The 22,937-nt window shown below is 43.0% G+C and overlaps 1 protein-coding gene across 1 annotated transcript in view; it reads right to left on the bottom strand.

Moving 5' to 3' along the window:
* Positions 1–22,587, bottom strand: part of Cd109 (CD109 molecule) — a 105,784-nt gene extending 83,197 nt beyond the window's left edge. Inside the window, exons 1-4 of the mRNA XM_036194335.1 lie at positions 22,167–22,587; positions 20,945–21,117; positions 2,258–2,286; positions 98–328 (exon numbers count right to left, since the gene is read on the bottom strand). Coding sequence (XP_036050228.1) covers positions 98–328; positions 2,258–2,286; positions 20,945–21,117; positions 22,167–22,240 — 507 coding nt within the window. The 5' untranslated portion in view covers positions 22,241–22,587. The remainder of the gene's footprint in view (positions 1–97; positions 329–2,257; positions 2,287–20,944; positions 21,118–22,166) is intronic.
* Positions 22,588–22,937: the final 350 nt, after the last annotated feature.

Here is a 22,937-nt window from a genome sequence, read left to right as displayed (position 1 = left end):
TGAAATGCTAAGAAATTACTGTAACATGAGCAGAAGTCACAAGACAGCTTTGGCAGGATGGCATGGATTCCTTCCTTCATTTCTGTCTGCCACTTACCTTAATGAAAATGTTCAGCGATGTCTTAAAAGGCTTGAAATCTGGGAAAAGTGTGAGCACACGAAACTTCACTTCTTGTTTTGGCTTATAGAGTGCTTTGTCGGTCTGAATGAGGACAGACATTCTCTTGGTCTCGAACGATAAGCGTGTGCTGTTGGAGAATAAAATCCCTTCCTGGGCACGTCCAGTTACAAGTAGTTCATAAATCTCATCTGCACTGTTCAGAGGTAGCTGGGTGGAGAAAGACCAGACATATCAAAGTCTCACCATTTTACCTTAAAAAATGTTGTAATTACAAGTTAGAATAGAAAACTTAAGCACATAGTATTATCAGAAGGAATTGCAGTGTTGGGGAAAACTTATCCTTCACAGGCACTGAAACGGAACAATTTGTTTTCTCTCCTTTAAGATCCTGTCCTCAGGGCCTGGAGAGATGGTTCAGAGGTTAACAGCACCGACTGCTCTTCCAGAGGTCCTGAGTTTAATTCCCAGCACCCACATGGTGGCTCACAACCATCTGTAATGAGATCTGGCGCCCTCTTCTGTATACATAATAAATAAATAAATCCCTTTAAAAAAAATCCTGTCCTCTGTTCTTCAGTTAGATCATAGAGTGTCTGGAATGAGGGACACACACCCCACAGCTGTCTCTCAGCAACAGATACATCACCTTGCCACTTCCTTTCCAAGTATGTGCTCACTCACATCTGCTGAGGCTGGGCACCTGACTCCCTGATAAGCTTTCCCATGCAGCCTGTGAAATGCCAAAATCTCTTTCTTGATGCGCTCTCTCAGGCCCTCCTCTGTGATGCTTTCTTTTCCTGCACCCTGTTCACCATGTATCTTGCTGGCTATACCACCATTTTTTTTTTTTTAATGAATTGTTAACAACAGAAATCTTACCATTGAGTATGAACAGGCCAGAAGCCATATTGAACAGTTCACATGTTCTATATTATTTGACCTGAAGATAATCCCTCAATCCAATACCACACCCACCCTTCAACTGGATTCTCCTGCTATAACCATCTCACACAGAAAACAGGCTTAGAGAGCTGTGAATGCTAGTCCAGGCCACCAGTTCACATCCAAAGCCAGCATGTGCTTTACTAATCCAGTAACGACTAGATGCGGTGATTTTCAATATGTTCAGAAAGTCTCTGTTCTACCACTCTTCCAAAAAAAAAAAAAAAAAAATGGAGTCTGCACTGGCTCACTAAAACAAGACATGGAAATAAAAGGAAAACTAGCTGAGAACAGGAAGGGGTCAGCAGGGATAGGAGGGGGACAGGAGAGGGTAATAAGGGTGGACGATCAAGATAAAGTATATAAAAGCATGAAAATACCACAGTGAAAACTACTTTGTGTAATTTTTAAAAAGTAAAAATCTGCTGGGCAGTGGGGGCAGAGCCAGACAGATCTCTGTGAGTTCGAGGCCGGCCTGTTCTCCAGAGCAAGATCCAGGAAGGCACCAAAACTACACAGAGAAACCCTGTCTCGAAAAACCAAAAACAAAAAACAGTAAAAATCCACTGGGTGTGGGGATGCATGCCTTTAATCAGCACGAAGAAGCAGGCAGATCTCCATAAACTCACGGCCAGCCAGAAATACATGGCTGCATAGAGAGAGAAAGATCCTGACTTTAAAAATACAAACAAAGGAAGAAAAAAAACACACTGAAGCAAAATTGGGGCAAACACTGAGGCGCTCTAATACTCCAGTTTACTGAAGAAAAATCCCCGCTAGGAATTTTGAGAACATAACAGCCAATCTCCCTGAAGTACTATTGCTCTTAAATACTTGAAAATTGCACTAAATTCAAGCCAAACTTACAAGCAATGTAAATAAAGAGCCAATAAAAAGGTACATATGCCATAGTTACAGTGTAATTTCTTTGTGTGTGTGTGGTTGTTTTAAGGGTTTTGTTTTGGTTGGTTTATTTGTTTGTTTTCAAGACAGGGTTTCTCTGTGTAACCCTGGCTGTCTTTGGACTCACTCTACAGATCAGACTGGCCTCGAACTCAGAGATCCACCTGCCTCTGCCTCCCAAATGCTGGAAGTAAAGGCATGCGCCACTATACCCGGCTTGAAATGTATTTCTGAAACCCATTTTTTAACTTATTTATTTATTGAAACCAAATAATTTAAACGGATACTTACTGATGGAAGGGTAAGAATCTTGAAAAAGCCTAAAGAAGAAAACATGAAAGAAAAGGTATTTGTCAAAATTTAAATATAATGTTACAACACGAGGCTTACCAAACTCTTAGCACCCTTTGAGATATGGATAGAACCATAAACTTACTTGGCCAAACCAAAACAGCTTTATTAATGCCCAAAATAACCAAGAAGTTGTAACCTATCCTTGTGGCAAAGCTCCAGATTAAAAGGTCATCAGCCTGTGATCAAATCCCAGTAAGGGGTTTGGGGATTTAGCTCAGTGGTAGAGTGCTTGCCTAGGGTTCAATCCTCAGCTCAAAACAAAAAGCAAAAAACAAAAAGCAGTAACTCCACCCCTCGGTCACCATCACACTCACTGTCTCCACTGCTCTAGCAATGTTAAGGTTGCAGATGTTTGAGGAATGCTTCAGAAAGGACATGGGGGAACCTGGGGTCCGAAGCTTATTGATCTGTTTTAGTTGGGGATTGTAGTACAAGGGATAGAGCCCAGGGCTTCATGCCATCCATCATGTGCTCTGCCCTGAGCTCCACCCACAGTGAGGCTCACTTTTCATGTTCTCATATACTCATGATAAAGGAAGGCATTAGTCATGTCAGGGGTAAGCTGGGACTCATGAGTGACTCATGAGGATCAGGGTGGTACAGACTATTTTTCATGTACACTTTCTCAAAATAGGACCGATAGTTTACCGCATGGCGATTTCTCATCAGATGCATTTATTTCAAGGAAAAATGGTTTCAAGTTAATTGACAAAGTACTTATTCAAAGCTCCGATCAGATGTGACAACAGGCCCTTGGTTCTTTCATTGAAGAACTTTTTATTAAAGGAACCACAGTGTCCCTCTCCTCTCATCGGAAGTCATGTGAGTCTACCACGTGAGAGCAGGGAGATAATAGAACATGGCACAGTACAGAGCAGGAATTAACAACAGGCTCTGAAATCAGACCACACTCAGGCTTCTATTATGAATTTGTTCTTTTCCTGCCTTCTCCTTGGACCTGATTCTCCAGCTCAGTATTTTCATCCATAAAATGAAAATGTTAATATTTGTTGCAAACTCATACAGTGGTTTGTGGAAAGACTGTTGTTGCCTTCAATATAAAGAATGGTTCAGGACACATGGGAAGCACTTGGTGTTCATCAAAGTATAAGAGAGCTTGGAGAGGCATCCATCAGGATATCAGCTTGCCTCTATAGCAGAGTTCTCCATGTGTTTATGAGGAAGCACGTCATCAGTAAAGCATGTGGCATTTATTGCCAATACCATCTACATTTATAAAGTGGGATACATATTCTTTCTAATTCAAGATATTAAATATCAAAAGTGCAAATTGCTTAGTCTTGCTCAAAAATAATAACAGAAGTAGCTGAGTGCTGTGGTTCACACCTGTAACCCCAGCACCTGGGATGCTAAGGTGGAAAGGTCACCTTGAGTCTGAGGTTAGCTTGGACTACAGAGTACATTCAACAACCGCCTAGGCTACATATCAAAAACCTGTCTCAAAAATAAAATAAGGCCGGGCGGTGGTGGCGCACGCCTTTAACCCCAGAACTCGGGAGGCAGAGCCAGGAGGATCTCCGTGAGTTCGAGGCCAGCCTGGGCTACAGAGTGAGTTCCAGGACAGTCTCCAAAGCTACACAGAGAAACCCTGTCTTGAAAAACCAAAAAATAAAAATAAAATAAGTAAAAATTAATATATTTTCTACCTTCACTATTATGAACAATCATATATTCCCAGATGTGTGCACATCCACTTCAAACACCACTCTTCTGGTAAACTCAAGAGAATATGAATAGGTTTGCAGGGAACACCTGACAATTCACCACCATTCTTCATTCTTTTTTTTTTTTTTTTAATGTGGAGCTGAGGATTGAACCCAGGGCCTTGCGCTTGCTAGGCAAGCGCTCTACCACTGTGCTAAATCCCCAACCCCTCACCACCATTCTTATCCAGCATAGACCAGCTTACCTAATGATTGTAAGGACCCTGCACAGGGCAGGAGTCTGACATAATAAGACATTGGACAAAATGTGGAAAAAGTGACTGAGGACAAGGAGCACTTTGAAGGGGTACCTCAAGAAAATAACCCTGCCCTCCAGTGTTGTGAGATAGAAGGCATCATTCAGGTGAGGAAGGAGGAGAAGCAGGGAAGAAAATGCATAGCAGGGCAGGGCACTGGGACCCCACCAAAGCCAAGAGCTGGCTAGGCAGAGCCCAGAGCTGGGAGAGGACAATTATGAGATGGGGCGTATTTGACTATTATCTTGATGGTTTTTTTATTATCTTATTTAACGGGACAAAAATTAAATAAATCTAGGATGGATAATATGATGTTTTGATACATATATAAGCTGTGGGATGGCCAGTTAAAGATGCGTTGCCTCACAGGTGTTCATATTTGCTGCTAGAACCTTTCACTCATGGCAATTTTCAAGGACATAAAAATGTCACTAGGGATCGTGGCCATGATGCACCCTGGAACTCATTCCTATTGTCTAACTGGAATCTTCTGTCCTTTGACCAACATCTCGTCTGAAGCCCCTTGCTAGATAACCACCATTTTACTCCCCATTTCTTCAAGCTCAGCATTTGAAGACCACGTGTCATTAAATAATAATTCTGTGTCCTCAGATTCACCCATGCTGTTGGAAATAGCAGGGTTCCTTTCTGAGAGCAAAACAGTATTCCACTGTGAAAATACACATTGTCTTTCTTTACCCATTTATCTGTTAATTGACACTGAGGTTGTTACCACCTCTTAGCTGTGTGAGTTGTGCTGCAATAACATGGAAGTGCTGGTGTCTTTCTGACATGCTGACTTCATACCTGTTGAACACAAACATAGTTCATACGGGAACAATCTATGTTCATTAAGCTTTCATTTCTCATGGGATACATAAATTCTGCACTGAATTTAAATGAAACTGAAAGGCTGTATAAGCAACTATATTTGGTTAAAAAAAAAAAAAAAACCTTTTAAAGATATGTAAATACAACTTACTTCACGAACTTTTTTTTTTTAAGTTACTGAAATACGCTAACAGGCGTTCTCTATATACACACTTAGGAATGAGGTGGTCCTCCCAAGCGTGAATCTGGGAACGTTAAATCTTAAAAGACAATCACATAGAACCCATCAATTGGAGAGAGCAAAAGGGTACTTTCATGGAAAGGGATGAAGGGAAGAAAAGGAAGAAGGATAACAAGAAGCCTGCCACGACCATACAGTTTGTAAGAAAGAAAGAAAAGGAAGAAGGAAATGATATCATTATATTTAATGTGTGTGTGTGTGTGTGTGTGTGTGTGTGTGTGTATGTGTGTGTTGTTCAGTTGGAACCTCCAGCTCTCCCCTGCATGGTCTAGAAAATCCCAATCCTCTCTCTCCAAACCCCACCCACTCAGAAAATCTCCAAACAAAGGGAAGACACCATCAAGTCCATTCTGCACTCTTGGCAGCCACTGCAGCTCCCTCCCCTGAGGTTGCCAGCCCACTAGGGCGATCTCAGCTCTAAGTCCTCAAGTCCTGGACTAAACCCAGCTTGTGGCAGACTCATCACACCTCCTCACCTACAGGCTCTATAAGCTCCCTGCTTTAGTCTGGGCATGTGACTTCTCTGGGACTGGAAAACCCACCCGGGAGTTGCTTTGTTGAAATAAATCTTTGAACCGAACAAGATTACCTAGCAGCTGGGTGGTGGTGGTGCATGCTCTTAATCCCAGCACTTGGGAGGCAGAGGTAGGTGGATCTCAGTGAATTCTAGGCCAGTCTGGTCCACAGAGCCGGTTCCAGGACAGCCAGGGCTACACAGAGAAACCCTGTCTCAATAAAACATAAATAACTAGATAGATAAATAAATAAAACAAATAAATAGATAGATAAATAAATAAATCGATGAGTGATGAATGAATGAATAAATGAATGAATAGATGATAGATAGATAGATAGATAGATAGATAACCTAGCAAAGCTAAGCCTGGAGTGCTGGGCACCCCACAATCACAGTACCCAGGAGGGCTGAAGCAGGAAGACAGTAAGTCTGAGGCCAGCCTGAGCTCACAAATAACTAATATGAAAACAAATCTCAAACAAGCACACGGGCGGGGATGAAAAATGGAAAAAAAAACTCCAGCAAACCTCTAAAGCTATGCTATGCCACAGAGCAGGCACCAGACATGTGGCAGCTGTAAAATGCACCTGAGTCCTAAGATTTATAACAAAACAGAGTGAAACATTCAGCAATGGCTTTCATAAGGATTTTGTATAATCATAGTATGCAATTACAAATAATAAGTCATCTAGCTCAAATAGGATGAACTATCAAAATTAATTTTTATCTGGTTTTTTTTTTTTACTTCTGTAATACAGTCACTGGAGAATGTTCAATTATTTACACTGTTGAAATGTATTTCTGTTCTACAGCCGTGTCCTGGAGGATGGGACTCTGAAATTTTTATTTAGAAACAATGAAACAGCTAACAGACCTGACAGAATACAATTTTTTTTTCATTTAATGAATCAAAGCAATACATATATTTCCACAGACCTGCACTCCAACTCTCTTCAAAAGACAGAAATGAAGTCAACTATTGGCCTATGAGGTCTTTCTGCAGCTTCCACCAAGTATAAAGGCTGCAATAGATACCACGGGCCTTGCCAATTCAGTTCGATTCAGTGTAGAAGTTGTCCAGTCAAGTATGAGCTCCATGGAACTAGGTGTTCTGGGCGAATGTTCCAGTAAGTCTATTATTCTTATTTTACAAATGAGATCTGGAGCCCTGGATCACCCAAGACTCTCAACTGGCAGCCTGAATCTTGGCTCCAAGCATTAGACCCACCCAGATCTGGATGGTCTCAGGATGGTTAGCAGTTTACCTCTCTTGTATTGCTGGGTATTGTCAGAGTTCGTTTGGTTGGTCTGTTTGAAAATGTCCCCAATTCCTTAATCATAGAGGTTTATAATCTCAGTCATCTGGAATCCCTTATTTTCCTCAGTCTCTGTGTGGATTCTGGTACCTATACAAGCCATTGCTAGGAGGGGGCAACCCGGGAAGTCAAGTCTCTAGCTAACAGAACTACAAAAGAAGGGTGTGGTGTCACACTCCTTTAATCCCAGCAGAGGCAGGTGGCTCTCCATGAGTTCAAGGCCAGCCTGGTCTACAGAGAAAGTTCCAGGACAGCCAGGGCTGTTATATGGAGAAACCCTGTTTCAAAACACCAGGAAGAAGAAAAAAAAAAAAAAAAAAACAGGCCTGGTGGTACATGATTTTAATCCCAGCATTTGGGAGGCAGAGGCAGGTGGATCTCTGAGGCCAGCCTGGTCTACATAGTAAGTTCCAGGACAATTACACAGAGAAACCCTGTCTAGAAAAAAAACAAACACAGGCCCACAAAGGCCTAGATTCAGAGGGCTGGGACACACCCTACAGTTTAGATGAAAGAATCTTGCTCCTGCAGTTGATGTGGGTTGCTAGAACCCAGTAGCCACCACAGAACCCCACAGCATAATCAAGAATGAAAAGCTGAACTGCAGAGAACTGCTCCCCAACAGCCCATTCATTCCTGAGAGGGGACTCAGTTTTCATTGCCTCAGGAGAAATCTTTAGGGTAGGCTATTTTGTCAGCCTAGGGAATGTCGGAAACCATGTGCTTCCTCTCTACTCTGGTCTGACACGAAGGCCACCTCCCACAGCCACTAGATTTACAAAGACTGAGGAGGGGTGGGGATGTGGGCATTGATTTCTACCCAAATGACATCAGGCAAGGGAAAGAGGAAAGCCTTTGGGAATCTGCCATAAATGAATCTCTTACACTGATTAACGGGAGGGCAAGCATGCCGGCAATTCCTAACCGGCTCACTAGAAATCTCATTCCACAGTAGCACTCATTTGGTTGTTTTGTTTTGTTTGGGGTGTAGCTTTTAGTCAACTCAGACCTTGGAAGGTTTTCTCTCATGAGACCAAAACTGGAGAAGTTGCTTGCCTGGGTCCCACTACAGACCTATGACCACATCAGTTCCAGAACCAGGAAAGATACAGAGCCAGCCATAAGAGTCCAGAGGTGGAGAGGTCTCAGCCCAGACTCTAGCTCCTGCTGGGTATAGGGAGCATCTCAGACACTGTGTAACAGACACACTAGAGGTCTACCACTAATCTCACGAGTCCTTATTGAAAGGTCAACTGTGAATGCTTAATGTTATTTACTGCGATTGCTGTTGTTTTCTCTTCAAATTGAAAAAGACATCTTGGAATTTCTTAGGCGCTTACTAAGTCTTAACACCAGACTCATCTGAAAGTCAAAAGATTTTACAATAACTTGGATCATCAAATGATAAAAGTGTGTGGGGGAGGGAAGCAGGGTAGTTGGGAAATAATAGCCCCTTTCTCTGCGGTTGCTAGTTAACAGTTAAGAGACAGTATTTGCAAACCTTTGGGAACATTTTTTATTTCTCCTTCGGCCAGGTCCCACCCAGACAAGGGCAATGACTATCGAGGGGCAAGCCACGCTCTCTCAACCACTGAGGATGCACTCTGTGATGTAAGGTTCTTACAGTTCCTTGTTCTGGACAAATGTAACCTCAGATCACTTTCACATATGACCAGAGACAGGCCATCTCAGAGCCTTCCAAACTGCTGCCTCGGCCCCTCAGCAGCCAGCACCTCAAAAGAAGCCTTGTTTGCTGACTTCACACTTGGCACAGCCGAAAAACTGGCCATTTGATTTACAAATAGAGCCAAGGCTATTTTTAAATTGTGTAATAAACATACACAAGAACGAACCTTTTCCTTAACTCTTGAAACATACTCTGTAATACATCTGCTGCCGACAGCTGTCCCCCCAAAGCAGCTCTGGAGAATCACTGACTGGAAAGAATAGTGTACATTTGGAAAGAAACTTTCTATGAAAAAAAAAAAGGATTTTTCCACCATGTATCTGCCCAACTTAATATTTAAGGCAGGCATAATACCTCTGGCAGTTCTTTGCTATGCAGTCATGTGCAGAAATAAACTTACGGTTATCCCCACTGTTAATATGTTTTATCTCTTTACCAGTTTATTAAATATTCTATTTATACAGAAATTATTTCATCTCCAGATGAACTACAAAAGGAGGGTGATTTTCCACCACAAATATGTGGAAAAATAGAACTTTAAAAATACAGTGTTTCTTTTTAACAGTTTAATGTCATTTTGGGGGAAAAAACCCCACTATTGAGTCAATACAGAAAATATAAATATTTCACAATCTCTTTTAAACCCTCCCTTGGACTCTTCCATACTCTTCTTGTTTTTTGTTTTTTCCTGCCTCCCTTTGCTAATAAATATTTTGATAAATATGACATTCATACATAATGTTTCATTCCATGTATGTGGCTCAGTAAAATAAAGTCAAGCAGAAACTCACTAAAAGTAAGAAAACTTTAAACTAAGTTTCAATACAAATGCAGGAGTCAGGTAGGGTTCTTGGCCTTGAAACGTAGAGAACTTACTATTGCAAGGCAGGCAACCTACAGCCTGCAGACCAAACTTAGCCTACGCTTTTTGTGTGGTTCATGAACTAAGAACGGCTTTTCAGTTTTAAACAGAGGGGGAGAACACTTTTTCACTGTTAGGCAAAGGCATACAGCCTCTAACGTGGTTCTTCTGTGTCCAGCTGCTTTGAAGCCATAAGGTAATGTTGAGGAAGAGCAATGAAGACAAAAGTCTACAGCAAAAACTACATTTGCCTTTCCAGGGAAAGTCTGTCATCCCCCTGTGGTGCCCTGTGGGGAGACTCCCTTCTCCTTCTTCAAGGAACATGGTTGAGTGTCCACTAAAGCCAACAACAGAGAGGCCATGTTTTTGCTCAGGAGGAGGTGGGAGCCTCCATATCTGCCACTGGGAAATGCCAAAGGAAAGACAGCAGGCTGTCTTTGAAATGTTACTACATGCCAGATATTGTGATCAATGCTCCAAAGCAATGTATTCGCAACAACAAAAAAGAATTGAGTGAAATTAAATTCAAAAACAAATCTTATGTATTCAATGTATTCAATGTATTCAAACTACTATCATCAAACACATAAAGAAAATGAGTTTATTGCTTTTGGGCTACCAATATTCAAAATCCAGTGTGTACCTTATAGCCATAGCTCATCTCAAGTCATACAAGCTTCTTCCACATACTCAAAAACTACATGTGAGGCTGGGCATCGTGGCACATGTTTTTAATCCCAATACTCAGGAGGTAGAAGTACAAAAATCTCTGTGAATTCAAGGCCAGACATGGTCTCCATAGCAAGTTCCAGGCTATTTAGGGCTGTACAGTGAGACCCTGTCTAAAAAAATAATAATAAAACAAAATTGAAATTAAAAAAACTACACATAACTAATGACTACCACATTAGATGGCACAGCACCAAAACTATCCTCATTTAACCCTCACAAGAATGCCATTCAGTAACTACTGCCGTCGGGTGGGTCAAGGAGGTCAGTTTCCCGGCATCCCTTGTACTCAGACTGGTGATCACCCAGATTGTCATAGGGAGCCTTCATCCAGTGACTGATGGAGGCAGATTCAGAGACCCACAGCCAAACACTGGGCCCAGATCCAGGAGTCCTGCTGAGGAGAGGGAGGAGGGATGGTAGGAGCCAGGTGGGTCAGGGACATCGGAAGAAAACCTGCAGAAATGGCTAGCCTGCCTCATGGGAACTCAGAGTCTGAACCAACAACCAGGAAGCCTGCACGGGCCTGACCTAGCCCTCTGCAGATATGTGACAGTTGAGTAGCTTGGTCTGTTTGGGGGACTCCTAACAATGGGGGCAGGCCTGTCCCCAGTGCTTTGGCTGGCTCTTGGGAACCTATTCCTCATGCTGGATTGCCTTGCCCAGCCTGAATACAGGGGAAAGCGCTTGGTCTTATGCCATGCTTTGCTGAAGCCCATGGGAAGCCTGCCCCTTTCTAGGCAAATACCAGGATGGGTGGAAAGGGGAGGGGAAGGGAGGAGAGGGTGGGAGGAGAGGAGGCAGGGGAGGCTGCAGTTGGAATGTAAAATAAATGGATTAATTAAATTTTAAAAAAGAAAAAGAAAAAATAAATAAAATAAAAAGAGAGTTCAGTTTTAATATGGCTTTAGAACGCCCATTTTGACCCACTGTGCCTCCCAATAGGACAGTACAGACTCGGGTATTATTTCCAAAACAGTCAGTACAACATAATCTCATAGAGTTTGGCACACAGTAAATATTTTAAATACTGAATATAATGAATGACTTCTTTATAGTTCTTAAGATACTTAACACACTTCAACAGAATCATGCTAAACTATCCTGTAGCTATATTTTCATAATCATAAATAACTGTGCCTGCTACAGGGAAGCTACGAGGTATTCTTAGAAAACATTCGTCTCCACTTAGGCCAACTTCTTCGCCACTCAGTCTGGTTTTTAGACTTCAGTTCATGAATCACTTCCTCAGAACCAAAAGTCCCACAGACCTGCCCACATGTTGCCCACTGCTATTGCCCCACTAGACCCTGGAGCTCCTTCAGCCAGGGCCTGGCAGGCAAACTGAGGTCATACCTAAGACAGGCACCATGAGCTTTCCTCCTGTGTGGTAGCCGGATGCTACACGCATGACATGAAGGAAGGGGACAACCAGGAGGGACAGGGACAAGAGAGGGGAGAGTGAACATGATAGATGTGTATGAAAATGTCACCACGAAATACAACAGTTTGCACAAGCAACACACACTAATTGTCTAAAGAAAGTCAATTCCAAGAACTTTCCCATGAAAAGTAAAGAGTAGAAAAGAGAGCAGGGGGGTTGGGGATTTAGCTCAGTGGTTGAGTGCTTGCTTGCCAAGGCCCTAGGTTGGATCCTCAGCTAAAAAAAAAAAAAAGAATGAATGAAAGACAGAAAGAATGAAAGACAGAAAGAAAGAAAGAAAGAAAGAAAGAAAGAAAGAAAGGAAGGAAGGAAGGAAGGAAGGAAGGAAGGAAGGAAGGAAAAGAAAGAAAAGAAGAGAAAAGAAAAGAAAAGAAAAGAAAAGAAAAGAAAAGAAAAGAAAAGAGAGCAGGACTGGGACCCAGCACAGTCCTCCACCTCAAGCCCTGTCACTGCACCTTTGTGTGATTGTTATCTTGGCCCAGACTAAAATATGGTGAGTCAGAATGCCACCTCATACACTAGCAATTTTGGGGGGAATAAACTTACACTCAATACCCTTACACCTCTAGGGAGGCATATTTCCATCACAAACAGCAAAGAGCCCTTCTTTTTTTTTTTTCTTTTTCCATTTTTGAGATAAGGTTTCTCTACATAGTCCTGGTTGTCCTCTCGATCAGTAGCCCAGGCTGGCCTCCAACTCACAGAGATCCGCCTGACTGCCTCCCGAGTGCTGGGATTAAAGGAGTGCGACACCCCCACCTGGCCAGCTCTTTCCTTTTTATCCTTCTTACACACACACACACACACACACACACACACACACACACACACACACGACCCAGCCCTTTTGTTCCATTCCAGCAGTGGCCCAGTCTAGGGCACCACCAGGGAAGAGCTCAACACCTGTTTTTCTTTATGACTTCCTCTCCTTTGCCCACCTAGAAGAAGGCAAACAGATCTACACCGTTTAGGGGAAGGTTACAGCTATGCAAAGTCTTCCTCAAATTCCACTTTAATTTTACCCCTTCATTCAGAAAATATTTCTTCCCTTACCCACACTCTGCAGTTTTTCTTTCATAAATAAAAAAGTGGTACTGGTGTGGGAACAGACACCTGTATATCTCAACACCCAGAGAAGAGAAGCAGGAGGATCACAAGTTTGAGGCCAGCCTGGGCTACCTGGTGAGAGTGTGTCAAAAGAACAAAAAATAAGCTGCCTGCCTAGAACTTTCTTTTCTCTCTCCCCTGGCTTTCGGAAGTGTCACACCATCTTCCAGCCACCCAACTCCCACCTGTAGATGCCTTCACTTGCCTCCTCGCCCAAGCTTGTCAACATCAGTGTTCTTCTTACAAGCTGTCTCTCTCGTGCATCCCAGCTTGGTACCTTAATACTAGCATTCTCTATGAAAACAAGGCCTTAGATTCCTTCCCCAGCTACAGTTTCAAGACCAGCTGTTGGATGCCTCCACCCGGCTGCCTCCCCGGACTCACAGAGAAAAACTGAAGCATGTCTTCAGAAAACAAATACAGAAACTGCTCTCTGCCTCTAGAGACCACCCTGGAAGTTAGCTCCTTCCTCCAGCACACCCTTCCTTTCTCTAAAGTGTAAAATAATGGTTCCCACCAAACACCAAATATGTCGTGGCCAAGGAGGGGGGTTATGAATGAGCATCTGTAGCCCTCTAAAAGTAGAAGGTAACAACAGTATTGTGCAGAGTCAAAGAGAAAAAAATGTTGCTTGCAAACTGTGTTGAATTTCATCTGCACATATGGGAAGGAAATATACCTCCCCTTCTGGGTACACTCAGTGTATGAGACTAGAACTGGTCCAATCTTCCAAGGCACAAATTTTATTTAATGTAAGGGATACACTAAAATTATACATATTCGTGGAATACAATGTGAGGCCTCAATGCATGTATGGATTGTATAAATTTTAAATCATAGATCAAACATTTATTTGTCAGTTCTTTATGGTTTAAACTTTCAAGATTATCTTGTAAATTTTTTTTACTCAGAGATCTGCCTGTCAATTAAAGGCATAGGCCACCACCACCCAGCTTTTTTTTTTTACATTTTTAAGGTGTGTGTGTGTGTGTGTGTGTGTGTGTGTGTGTGTGTGTGTGTCATAGACCGTGTATGGAGATCAAAGGACACCTTTATAGAGACAGCTTGTTCTTTCTCATGTGCGGATGGGTCCTGAGGACTACACTAAGGACTTCAGGCTTGGTGGCAAGCGTCTTTATCTGCTCAACCACCTAACTGGCACCTTTTGTAGCTTTCTGATGTGCAATCCACTATGCTACATTTAGTCACTCTACTGAGAAACAGCTCCTCAGGGCTTCTTCCTCCCAGGTACCTATACTATAGTACCCACTGACCAACCTCTCTGCACTCTTTTGGGGAGGGTAGAGTTTGGGTTCTTCATTTAGTTTTGTTTTGTTTTGCTTTTTGAGTTTTCTGAGACAGGGTTTCTCTATGTAGCCCTGACTGTCCTTGAACTCACTCTATAGATCAGACTGGCCTCAAACACAAAGATCCGCCTGTCTCTACCTCTCAAGTGCTGGTATTAAAGGCATAGGCCACCATTGCCTGGTGAGTTTGGTTTCTTGAAATAAAGTCTCACTCTGTAACCCAGGCTGGACTCAAACACATGGTAATCCTCCTGCCTCAGCATCCCAAGTCCTGGGTATGAGCCACTACACTCACTCAGCTTTGCACTTTTAATTTCAAGTATTATTCTTCCAGACAATATTATCCTTCCTCTTATTCCTCACCCCTCATTCATCCACAGAATATTAAATTGATGAAAAGAAACATCTTTGAAAACATGACAAGTTTTAGCATAACAAAGCCGACTTAACAGACTATAAAGGCTCAACAGTAACCCATCCCAAATTCTTACAGGATCTGCTTTCTATTTCCACCACAGGCCTCCGGTGAGTCATGAGGACAGTGACTCAGTGTTAGATGAGCAACGCATGTTTAACTTGCAGTTAAAAAAAATTTGTATGTTTACTTTCAACTTCAATCACTGATTCACAATTAAACCCCCAAACATGTTGTTTTAGTACTGAAAATTAACACCAATGCTTAGGGTTGGGGGATACTTGAAAAGCAAGCATAGAAATTTATCAGGAGGGGCCTTTTCTCAGAGTAGGTGAGTCATCAAGCTTGCAAGGGCTTGCCTCTCACTCCCAGGCTTTCCAAAACTTGGTCAACCTCAATTTGGGAGACACTAGCAGGTAGGTGTTCTCACTGAATGTTGCTGAGAATCATCTGAGATGATGGTAGCAGAGACTTAGGTACCTGGACCTCAGCCATCTCTGAAGGATGGCCGTGAATCTACACTTTATAAGTGCAATTCACGCCTTGAGAAACAAGGCGACAGAATTCAGATCTCTGGAGTGCCCTGACCAATTAATTCTCCCACTGCTTCTCAGCAGTCCATCAAGAGAGACTCCACCCTGAGCTAAAACAGGACACTGCACGGTACTCAGGGGTTTGTAAGCTTCACGCGCCAGTTTCTTTCCTTCCATATAAGAGGAATCGACACTTATAAACATCCTAGATCTCAGACACAGCTTACGCATATGGCAGGAGAATTTTCTAGAAGACAGTGGGAAACAAACACTGGGCTGAAGATTTGGAGAAGTAGGATTCATTTCCAGCTTTGCCAACAACAAGCACTTAGACTTTGGGCAGGGCCTCAGACACCAGGCCTCTCCTCAGCCACAAATTAGGTAATTGAGCTGACTTAACACTGATGTCCCCTTCCAGGTCCAAAACTCCACAGTGGTCATAACTAAATTCAGAGAGAAGGTGACACTACGTCTTTCAATTCTTTCGTGATTGTTGTTGTCACTATTTTTTTGTTTTGTTTTGTTTTGTTTGTTTTGGAACAGAGTCTCTATATGTAGCCCAGGCTGGCCTCAAATTCCATCTTTCTGCTTCATCCTTTTAAGTGCTGGGATTACAGGCGTGTATCACCAGGCCTAATTCAACTTGCAGTTCTTTAGATCCACATTAGGTCTAGATGTGAGTCTAGTCTACTGCTAGCAAATCCAAAGACGGTTTAGAGGAAGGGAAATATAATATACCTCCGTCTGTGACCCAGACAGAACCAACCTCAGGTTCAGGCTTCAGCATGCACTAAATGACTTGCTTAAGTCAGGGAAACTCAATGTTCTCTCTCAGTTTCAATCTCCAAATTAACATCATAGTGCCTATTTCATTGGGTAGTGGAAATGAAATGCTTTGTGCTTGGTATTGTAAACAAACAGTACTTAATGTGCTATATGCCTTCCCGTTCCCATGGTGTAAATGCCTTTTATAGAGTCCCAAGTTCAGGGTCATCTCCATAGGAGATTAATAATCACCTTGGACATGAATTATTAATACTCTCCTCTAATAACAGTAACTATTTTCTTGAACTGTAGCTACTATTTCCTGCTAAGTGCTTTAAATCTTTCTTCATTCAGTCCTCACAATAAGCACATAATCACGATAAGTCAGAAATCATTATCAGATAATGAAATTAAAGCCTGCTGCAGTCCTCACGCCCCACAGTCAAAAAAAAAAACATTAGAAGGAATGGCCAGTACTTGCAACACATAATCTGGCTCCAAAGCCAAGCATGTCTAGGTCCTTTGGCCCCAGTGTCTACCCCTACTAATATTTATCCCACACAATGGCAAAGATACACAAATGAAGAACCTACACCCTTTAGAAGTAATTCTCATGTAACTACAGGTTTAGGCTGAGTTCTGCTTCCAAAGTTGCCTGTAAAAACCTGCCCTCGGATCCGCCTACACACTACACTAATTAATGCACTTTCATAAAAACCATGGGACAGATCTTGATCTACACAGATGAAAGGTACATTTGACAGCAATGTCTCCCCCAAATGACCATCCTAACTAGGCTGCATGATTTTTCTTTCATTTTCCAGCTAATACCTTGGATGGGAGAGGAATTATAATAATTCGAATTCTGTTTTAAATACTTTACACACTTGCCCACAGAGTCCAGAAGAGGGTGTGGGATACCCTGGAACTAGAATCACAGATGCCCAATGTTGGTGGTGCTGGAAACAGAACTCAGGTCCTCTGCACAACCAGCGAGTGCTGGTAACTGCTGAGCCACCTCTCCAGCCCCAGAGTTTTCCTTATTAAAAAATAAACTAGGGGTTGGGGATTTAGCTCAGTGGTAGAGCGCTTGCCTAGCAAGTGCAAGGCCCTGGGTTTGGTCCTCAGCTCTGGAAAAAAATAATAATAATAAATAAATAAACTAAACAGATTCTTTTAATTCGCCAAGAGTTTAGCACAAAATCAAAAAGCAAGTTATCAGAGGACACAGATGTGGGGACCATTTCATCCCATTCTCTCAAAGGGAAGGCAAAGAACCAAGCAACACAAAAAATAAACAATGTAGGGGGGAGGGCACACAACTTAATCCCAGCACTCAGCAAACAGACGCAGGAGGAGCTCTGTGAGTTCAAGGCCAGCCTGGTCTACATATTGAGCCCCAGGCCAGCCAAGGTTATATAGTGAGACCCTGTCTCAAAGAGACCAGTAAATCAACAGTGCCTCCAGACAGGCAGGACTCACTGGAGATGCCCAGGCAGAGCTCCCAAACTGGAGCTCCATGTTTCAAATGGCATCTCCAGTTCAGGCTTTTTTCTTAAACCAGATTTACACGGAACCAGTGGCAATGAATTCTTTGAGGAAAAGGTTACTGTTTGTTATTGAAGTAAATTTTGTTTGAAATAAAAATAGTGGGAGCTCCTAAACAAACTGTTCAGGTTGGAGAAGTGAAAAGGAGATGAAGGCTGATTTCAAAGACATCCCAAGAGTGGTAACTAACACTTGGAAAGCTGAAGCAGGAGGATTTGAAGTTCAGTGTGAACCTCAGCTACATAAGGAGTTCAAGGCCAGGCTGGGATACATGTGACCTGTCTTGAAACACACATATAAAAATAATTTAATGATTAAAATAAAACCTTCCAAAATAATTAAAATTAAGCCCATTGTGCAATCTGAATCTGTTAATAATAGTAATGATAGTATTTCTGATGCAAATTAAGCTAGAAATACATGCTTGTGCTGTGGCACAGAGCCCTGGCCCAGGGATTTTTCTAATCACTCAGAGGCATCTCTTTCCTTAGCTCTGCTAGATGGTAACTCTCCATTAAAACCTTTATGTGAGGAAATTAACGAACTAATCAGACTGAAAATAAACCTGTTTGAAGGTATGTAATGAGAAAAAGTAAAACACAAATTCTATGAAGATTCAGGCCCTGTAGATTTAGAAGCCCTCATTCATCTGCATGCTTCGTGACTGCAGAAGGCAGATAAAGCAAAGGATGTGAGGAAAGGGAGGCAGGAATGTCTTCATCCTTAAACCCTAACCTTACAGGAAGCATCTGCTCCAGAGAACAATTAACAGCCTCCCTCTGTAGAGTAAGATCCTCCTTTCAGAGAGGGAGAGTGCCTCTAGCAATGTGCGTTTCAATGGCCTGATAAGTCAACAACAGAAAGAGGCACAGGGTGGGGAAGCAGCATTTTCCCACTTTCCTTCTTAAAGGTCCATTCTGGTCCAGGGTCTTCCATTCTAACCTTGAACATAGGAGAGATGCTCCTCAAAAAAACAATAAAATAAAATAAAAATTTTTTAAAATTTAATAATGGCATTAAAACCAAGCTATAATATGAATCCCTAGTGCAGTTTCTATTTATTATAGAGGAGAAAGTGATAAAGTATGGGAAAGAGCAGAATTCTAAAATAAGAGGGGGCCTAGAGAGAGAGATGGCTCAGCAGTTAAGAGAACTGGCTGCTCTTCCAGAGCACCTGGGTTTAATTCCCAGCAACCACATAGTGGCTCACACCTGTCCATAACATCAGTTCCTGATCTGATGCCATCTTCTGGCCGCCTCAGGCACTGCATGTACATGGTGCCCATACAAACATGGAGGCAAACACCCATACACACAAAATAAAATATAGCTAAATCTAAAAAATGAAATAAGAGTGTTTAAATGTCCAAGCAAAGCCCAAATATTTGTCAAAATCATTCACGTTCTTCTGGTCCTGTACATTCCAGGGGAACTGCCATCAAAATCATACATTCCTGGTGAATAAATCAAGAAGATGAAACTGCTTAAGAACGATCTCCTTATGCCGGGCGGTGGTGGCGCACACCTTTAATCCCAGCACTTGGGAGGCAGAGCCAGGCAGATCTTTGTGAGTTTGAGGCCAGCCTGGTCTACAGAGCAAGTTCCAGGAAAGGTGCAAAGCTACACAGAGAAACCCTGTCTCAAAAAAGCAAAAAAAAAAAAAAAAAAAGACGATCTCCTTTGACTTGACACATTTTCCAGTGTGTCTTTGGCTACTCCCTCAAACAAGGTTTGCTCATTTTCAGAAATGATAAGTCTAATGATAGAAATTAAGGTCTGCCCCCATGTATGAAGGGATATGCTTCCTATATCTGCTTCTTTAGGGCTATTGCTACTAATGCTGGCAGCTATTGTGTAACAAATGGCTAGTAGGACTACATACTAACAGATTTTAACTTGGTAACTGCACAAGATGGCCAGGTGCATTACCTCTGTTTCGCTGATGAGGAAATCTAATGCTCAGACAGTTAAATGGCCTGTTTAGAATCACAGTAGCTCTTAGGCGCAAGTTCCCAGTCTATGACAGATCCTTTCTCAAAAACAAGGCACACATGTGAATTCACACACATACACAAAACAGCCTAGCCCCAGCACATGTAACCCTTTTCTAAATTTCCAGCTTAAATTTCCTGTAGCCCGCCAACTTCCTGTAGAGAAAGAGTCACAGGTATGCAGAAATTTTCATCTTATTTGATGATGTCTTTCAATTTCTATGCTGGTAAAGGATACTTTTTTTTTTTCTTTTTTTCGGTTTTTTTGAGACAGGATTTCTCTGTGTAACAGTCCTGGCTGTCTTGGAACTCCCTTTGTAAACCAGGCTGGCCTCAAACTCACAGAGATCCGTCTGCCTCTGCCTCCCAAGTGTGCCACCACCGCCCGGCAAGGATACATTTTTATATAAAGAACTACTGTGGAATCCCATCCACCCTGCATTATGTACTCTTACATGATTTCAAAACAAATAACTCAACAATAGAGGAACTTACACTGCAATTTCCGGTACACATACACTTTTAGTTAACAGTATTTATATTTGGGTGCCATTTAATTGGAACTCACTGGGCACATAGTGCTCTTGTAGCCAGAAAAAAAACATAATAAATATCCACTTTAATGAAAAAAAGATGTTTTATATATTAATTAATAATTCCTAGATTTAATTTTCCCTTAATACTGAAGGAAAAAAAAAAAAGGATACTCCTGGGCCCAATATAATCCTGAACCAGATTAGAATTCAAACTCGAAACAAAAGATGTTGGTTTTTTTATAAATAGTTGATACTTTTTTCACATGGCCCCCTTCCACTTCCCACATACTCACATCATTTTTAAGTCACTGGGGGATTTTTGCTCAATAACACTGGGTCTACTATTCCACATAACCAAATCGCTCTTCTCTTCCTTCCCACTGGCTTATTTAGTAAAATCCACCGCACCCAATAAGCTTGGCATGATGTGAGACAAGCATTTAGCTCTGCCCGTGGCTTTTGGGGCAAACTCTCGCCTGCACTTCCAGCCTCCTTGTTGTCTGTCCACTAGCAGGGGTGACAAGCACCATTTCCAGGCCTGGCCCACAAACACCTCCCAAGTAGAAAACTCCGGGTGTTCTTGCCCTGCAGTCTCAGGATGTGAGACGTGATGAACCCACATGTGGAAGGAACCTGGCTGGGTCTTTGTCCACTTGGTGGAACACTCAGGGACAGTTTCAGACTTCACAGGCCTGAGAATCAGATAGGCATTCTGGAAATGACTGAAAACGTGTGTTCCTCTGCTGTGCTACCGAACCCACGGCTCTATTACCACACTCCAACTATGGCTGTAAGACTGCCCAGTTTACCTTACCTCTGTCAAAGACTCCCTCTGCTTCTAGGACGGGGACCGATCTGTTGGAAACCTTCTTGAACACCTGAGCCTTTACAGTGACTTGTGGGGGGCTATGTTCCAGAAGCTCCACACCAACTGTCACATTTGCTCCGGGCCTGATGATTCCTGGAGCTGTCACCAGAAAGCGGGACCTGAAGAGTTACCAATGAAAGAAAATCAAAGAGGTTTTTTTTTTTAATTATTAATTAAATGTATTCATTTATTTTACTTCCCAACCACGGTTTCCCCTCCCTCCTCTCCTCCTGCACACCTCCACTGTCCCCACTCCCTGGAAGAGTGAGGTCTCCACACTTACAGTAATTACAATTAAAATGGCGCCACTGCTGTTTCGTTTAGTAATGCCATGAAATGCTACAGGAAACATAATTCCTCAACAGGTTCAAATGCACAGGAGCCAAAGGGGGAAACAAAACATGCAGAAGTCACTGCAGAATGCAAGTCTCCAAGTCTCCTCAGAGATGACCTCATCTCCACGTTATCAGGACACACACACACACACACACACACACACACCTAGAATTGGGATTTTTCCTGCTCAAATCTTCGTGTTTGCCTATCCACCCAAGGGAGATGGGAGGAATGATTGAAATCACTATCTGAAAATAAATGTTAGCAATGAAATCTCCAAGTTAGAAAGCATCTAAGTCCCCCAAAGAGGCCGGGTGTGGTGGTGCACACCTAAACTTCTAACACCCTGACACTCAAGAAGCTTCTGAGGAAGGAGGACTGCCCAGGCTCCTTATAGGGGCCAGCCTGAGTTATAAACGATCCCCCCCATAAAAATTATAATAATAATAATAATTTTCTTCCCTGAAGATTTAAAAAAGCTTTAGAAATGGAGTACTTTATACTATCTAATTTCTTATCTAATTTCTAATCTTCCTACGATCTCTGATATGGCACTCTCCAGTCACCTCAGTCACACCGACAGTGTCACAGTAGAAACATCCTGTTTAGAAAAGTCTCTGGGGAAAAAAAAAAAAAAGAGGCACATTACTTAGGAGCAACAAGTTGAGAGGCAAAAGGCAAAAGGCAAAAGGCAAAGCAACGTGGACTAGAGCCAGGACGACGCTCCTTGGCAAGTTGTCGCAGCAGAAGGACACTGCAGAAGCCCCCTGGTGGGTCCGGCAGGCCGCGCGCCCCCGCCTTCCCTGCACCCTACCCCGGCCCGCGCTCCTACCCCGGGGCGGCCAGCGCGGCGGCGGCGCACACGCAGAGAAGGTGGGCAGCGCTCAGGAGGCTCCGGCTGCGCATCTCGGCGTCTGCCCGCGGGGTCTGCAGCCCACCGAGTGTGCGCCCTGCGGGGTGTGGCTGGCCACCTCCTGCCTGCCTCTCACCCCCCCACTCCGCGCCAGGGTTTAGCAATCTGAAATGGGCGCGCCTAAAAGCAGAGAGATCTAAATTGAGACTTGATGGCTCCACCCATCCCGCTGCATCACAATGGCGCTTCTGGCTTCTCCTGGGCTAACGTCGGTTGTCCGGTGGCTGAGAAAAGCGGTCTCTGCACGCGGTGGCCACAACCTGGCCCCACCTTCCCGGCTCCGGGGAGAGAACAGAGGGCGCCCACTTCCTCGGCCACCGGGAACCAGGGGCTTGTTTACTCTAGCGCTCTAACCAGCGATGGCCGGAGTGAATAAACAGGCCCATCCTTGTGAGCAGCAATTCATAGCAGCTATGTGAAGTGGAAAAAAATCAATCATTGTCCTTCAGACGATGAGTCAGAAGTTTACGGAAATGGCAAGCGCGCGCGTGCCTGGACACACCACACACACACACACACACACACACACACACACACACACACCGGTGGGTATATATTGGTAGTTATCTAATGTGTGTGTATATATATATGGACAGAAAATAACTTTTTTCTTAAGATAAAAATCGAGGTATACTTTCCTCTCTAAGAAAATGTCATGATTTCTCTGATTTAAAAAGAGGGCGGCGCCTA

Source organism: Onychomys torridus, chromosome 7 (genome assembly GCF_903995425.1).
Source record: "Onychomys torridus chromosome 7, mOncTor1.1, whole genome shotgun sequence".
NCBI lineage: Eukaryota > Metazoa > Chordata > Mammalia > Rodentia > Cricetidae > Onychomys > Onychomys torridus.
Note: the sequence above shows the minus strand (reverse complement) of the source record. Positions and strands in the feature narration are given on the sequence as shown.